General features: G+C 39.7%; 1 protein-coding gene across 1 annotated transcript in view; it reads right to left on the bottom strand.

Moving 5' to 3' along the window:
• Positions 1–2,242: 2,242 nt before the first annotated feature.
• LOC143281985 (integrator complex subunit 3-like) overlaps positions 2,243–9,869 on the bottom strand; it is a 47,041-nt gene continuing 39,414 nt past the window's right edge. The window contains exon 31 of the mRNA XM_076587362.1: positions 2,243–9,487. Coding sequence (XP_076443477.1) covers positions 9,410–9,487 — 78 coding nt within the window. The 3' untranslated portion in view covers positions 2,243–9,409. The remainder of the gene's footprint in view (positions 9,488–9,869) is intronic.

Genomic DNA, 9,869 nt, shown 5'->3' with positions numbered 1-9,869 from the left:
CCTGTGAATCTGTCAGTTGAAACATTCCTCTCTCTCTCTCTCTCTCTCTCTCACACACACACACATTCACACACACACACACACACACACACATACAACACACATACACATGCTTTGTATGCTCTTGTTCTCTCTCTACAAGGACAGCGCCTTGTAATCCTGTCGTATTTTCTTCAAGATCAAAGACCGTTGTTGTCTGCTTTTACTCGGCGATGAATATAGCATTTTGAGGCTATGAGCAATGAATATAGCATTTCGACCCTTTCTGACAGTGAACCATCTCTGCCAATGATAAGCGACTGTGATGTAATTACTCACGTTTCTGTCAAACAGAAAGTTGCACAATAGTGTTTGTAAATTGCCTGTTTTACAGATGGAACTTGACAGGTCAGATTATCTGACGTCTTTCTAGATTTCACAACTCTGATGCTTATTCTGAAACGGATGCTTGATCAGAACTAAGCACAAAACAATAGGAATTAAAACAGTTTCCTTCTGATGATGATGTGGGGTTTTGTTCTGTGTCGAAGAAAGGTGATGAAGTCATCATCAAACATATGCATGTTTTCAGATGTGATGGCAGCAGCTTGGTGCTGAATTGGAAATGAACTGGTGTTTTTTGGTGGTTGTTTTTATTGTGCCTTGGTCTCTAAAAATCACTTTACTGGATTTTTCGTATTCCTCGATTGACGAAATGAAAGGGGTTAAGGTTTAGACAGTAGAAACAGATTTTTGCTCCTTATATATATATATATATATATATATATATATATATAGGCTCCCATTCACATTTACTCAGTTTCAAAGAAACCCTGGTGTTTGCACAGGATACGAGTCCGTCTGGTTCAAGTTGTATGGAACAGTGCACCCACTGACCCTACCATATTGTGACCCTGTTGAAATGGGATGTGTTGTAAGTGAACAGAGTGGTGATCTTCATTGAAAGGCCCTGGACACTGGCCTCTCCAGAGGATCAGCTGAACGGGGAATTCTACAACACAGATTGTAAATTTTCTGTACTGCCTCCAGTGTACGGAGCTAGCAGGGAATCCTCTGGTTATCTGTTAAACAGATGGGTTTTTGTGGGTATGGGGGAAGGCGGAGACTGTTGCGACATTGCAGCACCACCCAAATTTTTTTCTTTTTTCTGTCTGCAAGTAGGGTGGTTGTTTTTTTTTCATTTTGTTTTACCATAGAGTGGATTTTTTTCCTTTAGAATTATGCCAGTGCATTCAAACATGCATGCGTACATGCCTGTGCGTATGTGTGTAAGTGTACCTGGGTGTAACTGTTACTAGTTAAAACCATGTAGACTTTTCCAATGTAAAAAAACAAAACAAAAAACCCAACCAAACCAACCAAAAACCCATGAAGCATGGTCAACTGGTATGCCAGAAAAACAAGTTTGTTCAAATGTGATTGGTACTCACAAAGTCCAGGGGCTATAAATGGATTTCTCTCACAGACATGTTCGATTAACTTACAGAAATGTAATGTCAAGATCATAGAGCACAGTTCTATCCCAATCAGGTAGAAGGAAACTGCAGACATTTGAAGAGAGAGAGACAGAGACAGAGACAGAGAGAGAGAACAAGAACAAGAACAAAACTTTAATCTCCAGGCCTCCGGCCCCTAGAAAGAGGTCAAAAGTACACAATATGGTGATCACTCAGCCACAACAAAATGTAAAATACGTACTAACTTAACCTGTAGAACAAAAGTGCTTCTCGTGCATAGTAAATTAATTCTAACTTTCATCATTGTTGTCACAGAATTCCTGTCGTATCTTCAGGGCATTAAATATATAAATGCATAGTTTACGAATACTGTAAACAGAACTATTCTTCATCAAGTGAACATACGATTGACCTTCAGAGTTCAGATGTTTTTGCCGCAGGTTATTGTAAAAGACACAATTGCTTATAAAATGGTTTTCATCTTCGATCACATTTCAACGTTTACATGTGTAATTTGAATTACATTTGAATGTTCTTCTAAAAAATGATCCATTTATTGGGAGCAAGCCAAGCCGTAATTTTACCAAACAGTCCCTAAAACAGAGAGAGAGAGAGAGAGAGAGAGAGAGAATGTGTTTTTGCCATCAGCCAAGCGGTTTTTAATCAGCAATTATTGTAGTCATGAAACATCATAAAAGACAGAGGGACATGGAGAGATACAGAGACATTGAATGGCTAAAAATAACAGACTCACATACCACAAACAAGACCCAGCAACGCACCACCCTGCTCATTCTTTCATTTATTCACCTTTCGTTTCCATTCACTGTGAGGCCCTGGCACTCTAATAACAAGCGTGTACACACACACAAACATCATTGTCATCATCATTCCATTCACCACCTCATCTGCACTGGCAAGTCCAGTTTGCATGCATGCACAAGTAGTAGTATTCCTCACTGACAACATATCCCGCGATCCACTCGCACTAACATGTCCATGGACCACATCACAAAAAGTCCTTCAGTTGTGAACTCATAAGACATGATGAACCAAGCAACTACAGCCGAGAAAAAAAAAAAAAAAAAAAAAAGACCACACAAAAAACAATAACAGATGAATCAGAACCTGTATCCTGTTCATCGGCCTGAAACTGAACAGCGCGCTGTGTGATTCAAGAATCAGATCAAGTTCTGCTGTGAATGACAAAATGTCAAAGAAAACATCAGTAAAAAAAAGAACAATGAAGACTGCACACCTCGACTGCACACACTCATGAAACGTGAACACCTGACATTCAAAACAAACAATACCAAGGACTTGCATGAACTTCAAAACAATACCCAGAAAACAGAATCTAATGCAGCAGACATAATGTATGAACACAAAATCTACTCACTGAGATGGTCACTGGGACTTCAATTGCATTGATCTGGTACACGTTGGATGTATAAAACGCTTTGACTGGGATGATCATTAAATACTTGTAACTCACAAAAACAGGTAACTTAAAATTTTAACCAAGCCTAGGGTCTTAAATTATCCTCTGTATGTGTGCCTGTCTCATGTGTGCATGAGTGTGCATGCTGTACGCAAATATGTGTGGGTGTGCATATGTATGCGTGCATATGTGTGATTGTGTGCATTTGCATGAATGCATGTGTGTGTGTAGGGGAGGGGGTGCATTTAAGAATTTAATTAACAGAGATGCTACATTGCATGTGCAATTATGGGTAGTATTTTTAGTTTTTTTTTCTTTAATAATCAGAATCAGATTTCAAAAGACAAAACATGTGAAATATGTATATTCAAAGTATGCAAAGAAAAACCCAGAAACGAGATATCAAGCAAACGGAACATGATCAGTGATGACAAAATAATAAAACTCACATGAACAGAGCCAAGCACACCATGAAAAACACTTATATTAAACAAAGAATATACATATAAGATGTTTATGAAGCAAAAATTCCACAGGTTATGACAAGTTATGATTTTCTCAGTCAAACTGCTTGACAAATTTGTTCAAAAATTAAAATAAAAGCACATATCTACCACCATGCGCTTTCACATCTCTTGAATTCACATCTGCTCTCCAATACATCTCGTCTTTTTTGTAATGTTTAACTTTTATACACAAGCACACACACACCACCAATGGAACACAGTCATCTTCATTACATACTTGAGAGCTGCCTTGTAAGAAATGTGTCCCACATGTCCTCACACCCACACCACACCCACAGTTATTCCGTTTCTGATTTACACATCTACTTCAAAACACCGTCTGCTCATACCGCGCAAGCACCACAACGGGCAGTGTATCCATTCATGCTATCAGGAGAATGAAACACCCACATGTAAACAACAAAGAGTTGAAACTGTTATCGACCGAATCACAAATCTAACACACACAAGACACCATGAAGCCAATCCTCTTCATGCATGTTTTGTTAGCTTTCCTGTCAATGCTGCGTCAGTGTCAACATTTACTGTCTTCACTTTCTGGGTTAGTGTCTATCTTCCATCTCACCTCAGCTATCAATGGTAATAACTGCACCCTCCCTCTCATCACCTCAAGTCAAGGAATTATGACTGGGAGTGCAACTTTTAAAGCAACAGCACAACTAGTACGACTCTTGACACACAACCAACAGACCTGGAGGAATCTGGTGAACAGTTCTGTGCTGTGCCCAAATGACTATCCACAGAGTTAAAGAAGAAGAAGAAGAGGAGTGCTCAACTGTACAACTACCAGTTTGTTTTAAGCAATGGTCACTTGTAATATCAGAAGGCACACTTACCATTCATCTTTTTTCTAAGGAAACAGACAGTTATATAACACATGATCATTATGAATGAACTGGAGAAAAGCTGATGTTAAAACCTGTAATATAGCCTGCCCTACATATGGTTATTTTCACAAAAATTTGCATTTTCTTCCCTCCCCACCCACAGACTAGCACCCACACCACACTCAAAACCAAGGGAGAAAATCCTCCTTGCCCTGTTCTTCTAAGCTATCACTGGAAAATATTATCCTCATAGTTGAAAATATTCACCAATCTTTCTCTAAATATGTAATTACACCACTAGTGAATATTACACTTTACAGTATATTTAACGACAGATTCTAATTCATCCAAGACTTCATTACTTCTGAAAATGATCGAGCATTACAAAAGTAATAACACAAAAAAGTATGTATACTTTTTAGCCAACAAACAAATAATACAGTTAATTCTTCAAAAGATGGCTTTAATCTAGGTGAGGCAAAGACCTAGCATATTCTGATGAAATCTCTGTTTTGGATCTGAGATGATCCATGGACATTCCAACAGTAGCAACAGGCAAAATCGGATTCACTCTTTCTTTGACATCTAAGTGATTGATACTATAGTGATGTTTGGGATAATATTTGGACTCATTACAAGACTGTAATTAGCATAAAAAGAGATTACTTTAAAAAAAAACCCACCAACAACAATAAAGTTTACTGTTTTTTTGCTTTTTTTTTTTTTTTTTTTAATATGGTGGTGTTCTGATTTCAAGGGTTGTTTCTGTTCTGCACAGAATAACAAAACCAATGATCATCTTAGTTCAAGGGCATCTTTCAAATACAGAGTTAATAAAAAAAAAAAAATTAATTTCATTTGCAGTCAAGTTATATGTTCTCTGGCAAAACTAAATAAACAATGCATACTATTTTACTTATAATGCTTAAGATTTTGCTTTCAAGAAAAACACCAGTAAATACCATAACTCTGCCCACTGTTATTTTTGGCTGTTGCTTTTTTTATTTTATTTTATTATTGGTAATAAAAGGATAGAAAAACCAGAAGAAATTATTAATCAAAATGAATGTTTCCATTGTCATACGCCATGCACCAATCTCCAAAAATTGTCTCTTCGCATGTTCTTTGATTTACACAAGTCTGCAGCGACCTACCATTATTTTTTTCTGCATGGCAGATTACAATATAACATCTTTGAAAATAAAACAGAACTTAAAAAAACAAAAAAACAACAAAAAAACTTAAGTCATAAATAAAAGTTTCAGTTTCTCAAGGAGGCATCACTATGTTTGGACAAATCCATATACGCTAAACCATATCTGCTAGGCAGATGCCTGACCAGAAGCGTAACCCAACCTGCTCAGTCAGGCCTTGAGTGCATGCTCACACACACACACACACACAACATATATATATATATATATATATGAAAACCTACAGAGCTGTTGTGCTGACCACCATGTTGTACTGCTGTGAAACATGGACGACTTATCGCCGTCACGTTCAACAATTTGAGCAGTTCCACCAGAGATGCCTATGAAAGATCCTCGGCATAAAGTGGCAAGACAGGGTCTCCAACCTCCAGGTCCTAGAGAGGAGCGGCCTGCCCAGCATCGAAAGCCCGCTGATTCAGTGCCAGCTACGCTGGACAGGACACGTTGTCCGCATGACAGACAGCAGGATCCTGAAGATGCTTTTGTATGGCCAACTGAAGGAAGGCCACCGTGAACTTGGAAGACCCTGCAAGCACTTCAAGGACACCTTTTGAAGACAAACCTCAAAGCCTGTGAAATAGACATCCCTTCCTGGGAAACTGATGCCCTTGACTGCTGTCGCTGGAGGATGCTGTGCTCTAGTGGCACAATGACGTTTGAAAACAAGAGAACGCTGGCCATTAAGGAGAAGCGTGAGCGAAGGAAGCAGGGCTCAACTTCTGGAGACGTCTTCCATTGCAACACCTGTGGGTAGTGCTGCGCATCCAGAATCGGCCTCTTCCCCCATATGAAGACACACACCGACAGATAAGCCTGCCTGCCTACTCATCCGTCGGACCGACTGGAGACTCCGTCACATATATATATATATGTGTGTGTGTGTGTGTGTGTGTGTGTGTGTGCCCATCAAAGTGGATTTCTTGTACAGAATTTTGTCAAGGGCAACATTCTTGATGCCAGGGGTTCTGTTTCTGTGCAACAAGTGCGTGCTGTGCATGGGACCTCAAATTACTGTCTCATCCGAACAACTACATGCTCAGTTTGGAGGAAAAGAACAAGAGCGAGATTTGAACCCAGACCATCATGGACTCTGTAGTGGCGGTGAGCCTCTTGAAAATTCTGCCATCCTCCTCCTACCTCAAACTTTCATCAAGATTTTTAGGTTTTTAAGCAGTGTGCAGGCACTGGGCTCTTGAAATTAGAGAACTTCCTCAATTCTTGTTGAAGTATTTCTAGAATTCTTTGTTTTTCACTGCAAATGTTCCTACAAAGGTTGCATTTAAATAAAAGAAGATTTGGTGACTTATCATGTCAAGTTACACTGACACTGGCGCTTAAAGGGTAAATTCCAGTCTGAAAATGAAATGAAACACACAAAAAAAGCAACTCTTTCATCACAGTAGATGAAAAATAAAGGTGCAGCATTTGCAAGTTTGTCCCATAGCTGTAGTAGTACACATGACAGCAGATTTTCAAAAGTTCTGAAAGCTTACCTCTGGCAAAAGGTCAAGTATGGGCTACAAAGAATCGCTTCCAGACACACAATTACAGACATACATGACAGCAAACATACAGGCTGAAAATTTCTTCTGACAGACCTCACGAAACAAAAAAGGCATAATTAAGGATCAACAAAGAGTAAAGAACTCCATTACCCCAGGAGTGAGGCAGGAGAAAGATGAGATTCCAGGAAATATGACGATAATGCAGACTGGAATATACGTAAGAAACTGTGCTGATTCTGATGAGAAATGGCCGGTCATTCATGCAATCACCTGACTGATTACAACAAAGAGTTGAAAAGTAGAAAACAAAAAGTAGAAACCTAATAAAATAACTGACCAACCACTGAACCATGGAGAACATGGCTTGGAAATTTCATTTACAAACTCTACAGCCCAACACCTAAAGCACTGAAAAAAAATAGTAGTATGACTATACTATTATTACTCACACTAAACAACTTCTTAGAAAGATATAAAACTGGTGAAAAACCCACAGAAGAAGTGAGAAAATACGATGCTGACTGATGACAGACTGGGAATGATCTTTTTCTGCACAATGTTTCTGCTGCATGTCCTGGCTATCATATAAAGGATATTTCTTGAACTAACAAGTTAACAAGTTGCACACCACTAACCATCTGTCAACAATTCTCCTGGATACTGTGGCATGCAGACATCATCATCAGACAAGACCACTGGAAACTCTTTCAAACCAAAGCTGCCTTGATCATTTTCTGTTTTGATGTGGGAAAAAGTCAAGGGTAATAAATGAAAATGGAATACAGGAACAGCAAACACACACTAAGCTGTATGCTCGCATTTGAAAAAAAAAAAAAAAAAAAAAAATCACACAAAACATAACTCTCTTACAATCTATGAGCTATAGAGGTCATTATGGCATAAAAAGAATGTTATAAGTATTCTACATCAACAAACCTGTTTGACATCCAACAAAAGCACCCCACCCCATCCCACACCCTCACAGCTTTCAGGACTCTTTGTCAGTCACACCAGAAAGTCACCGTCAAAAACATTATCATTACCATCATTAAAAACATACAGAAAAAAAAGGGGAGAACCCACACTGTTTTGATACAAGCTGCCAAGGTTGTGAGAACACAAAATTGTCACCAATAAACTCACTGAAGGTTGATGCCGTGTGAATCGACTGGATACCCTTGCACAGAACATGTGCCATCAGATGGGATCAACCCATCCTGACCTGGATACAGGCAAAGGAGGACTCGGGACACCACATGTTCCACACTTCAGAGTATTATTGGATTTTCCCAGCGAGACGTTATTGTGATTCCCTTGCATTTTCATGTCTGGAAACATGTTTTAACAAGTAGAAACCCTGCGAAGGCCTGCCTGTATCATACAGAACAGGTTCTGGTTTTGTGAGGCTGGGAGCCATTCCCCTTACTCACAATGATAAACTGTCCATCTCACTCTGGCATCATTCACTGCATGTGTTCTCAAACTTTCAGCCGTAGCGGGGCTTTCCTCTTTTTCTTTGCAGCATTACTGATTTCATTACCCATCCCAATATCGAACAGGTAATCTTGGTTCCTCTGGCACTCATTCCTCTGTGTGTGTGTGTGTGTGTGTGTTTGTGTTTGTGTATGTATATGTATGTATGCATGTGAGTGTGTGCATGCATGCGCAGGTTATATATGTGTTGCTGTAGTTTCTTTCTCCTTTCCTGATACTCCACAATTAAAGCAAGCTCCAATGTTTATCCACCTTTGATCGACCTCAAGCTGCAGTAATCCACACTGGCGACTGATGCTGCTGGCAAAAGCAGCCATAAACAGCGACTCACTAACTGAGAGCTCAAACCAACGCTTTCTCCTGCAATTTCATTCAGCACTCATTGTCTGTCGGTGAACTGTTGTGTGTTTTTTTTCCCCAAGAGCAGGTATTATGCAGTCAGTTGGTCAATGCAAGCTTGAATTCTTAACAAACAAACAAAAAAAGACCCCCCAAAACACAAAGGAGCTGCAGAGAGGGCAACACAGCCACTGGATCAGGCTGAGCTTTCAAGTCTGTGAACAGGCAAGACAAGGTTGTTGAAGGAGACAACACTGGTCTGCAAAGTTTTCTTTCTTCTGACGATTAACCCGTTTTCCTTCCTGTATTCTGAACCCTATTCTTTGTCAGACAACAAAGAAGATCTTGTTATCCAAAAACCTGCGGCAGTTGTTGTTGGTTGTTTTTTTTACAGCACTCTCCAAACACTGCCCAATGAAGTGGGCAGGTAAAACTCAATGGATCTATCCATTTCTCACTGACTCCATACAAACTAAAGTGGCACTTATCCTCCCACCAGCAAGTGTATTTCTTTGCACTGGTGGTGGTAACAATCAGCCACCTTTCATCCGAATACTGATCACAACAGCAGAAGAACCTGTAACGTAGTAACAGCCAGCGGTCTTTTAATCGCTGTCATCATCCAGAGCAGGCTGTGCCAGTTTCTTCTTCTTCTTCGGGGGATGACGCATGTTCGTCTCCTCCTGAAACAGTGTAAATAAAACTCATTACCGTTTTCATGTTAACCAAACTCATAACAGGTTTCATATAAGCTGAACATGGTATCAAAATAAACCCAGAATGATTTTAATGTCATTGGTATAGTTGCACTCTAGAAGGTGGCAGAATGGTCAAGATGCTCATCTGCCAATACAGATTCTATGACGGTCTGGGTTCGAATCCTCCTCTCACCTTTTCTCCCTAGTTTGACTGGAAAATCAAACTGAGCATCTAGTCATTTGGATGAGATGATAAACCGAGGTGCTGTGTGCAGCACACACTTGGAACACTGGAAAAGATCCCATGGCAATGAGAGTGTTGTCCTCTGGCAAAATTCTGTAGCAGAATACATATGTGCATGCACTC

This window comes from Babylonia areolata, chromosome 5 (assembly GCF_041734735.1).
Source record: "Babylonia areolata isolate BAREFJ2019XMU chromosome 5, ASM4173473v1, whole genome shotgun sequence".
Lineage (NCBI taxonomy): Eukaryota > Metazoa > Mollusca > Gastropoda > Neogastropoda > Buccinidae > Babylonia > Babylonia areolata.
This window is presented reverse-complemented; position numbering and strand designations above follow the sequence as displayed.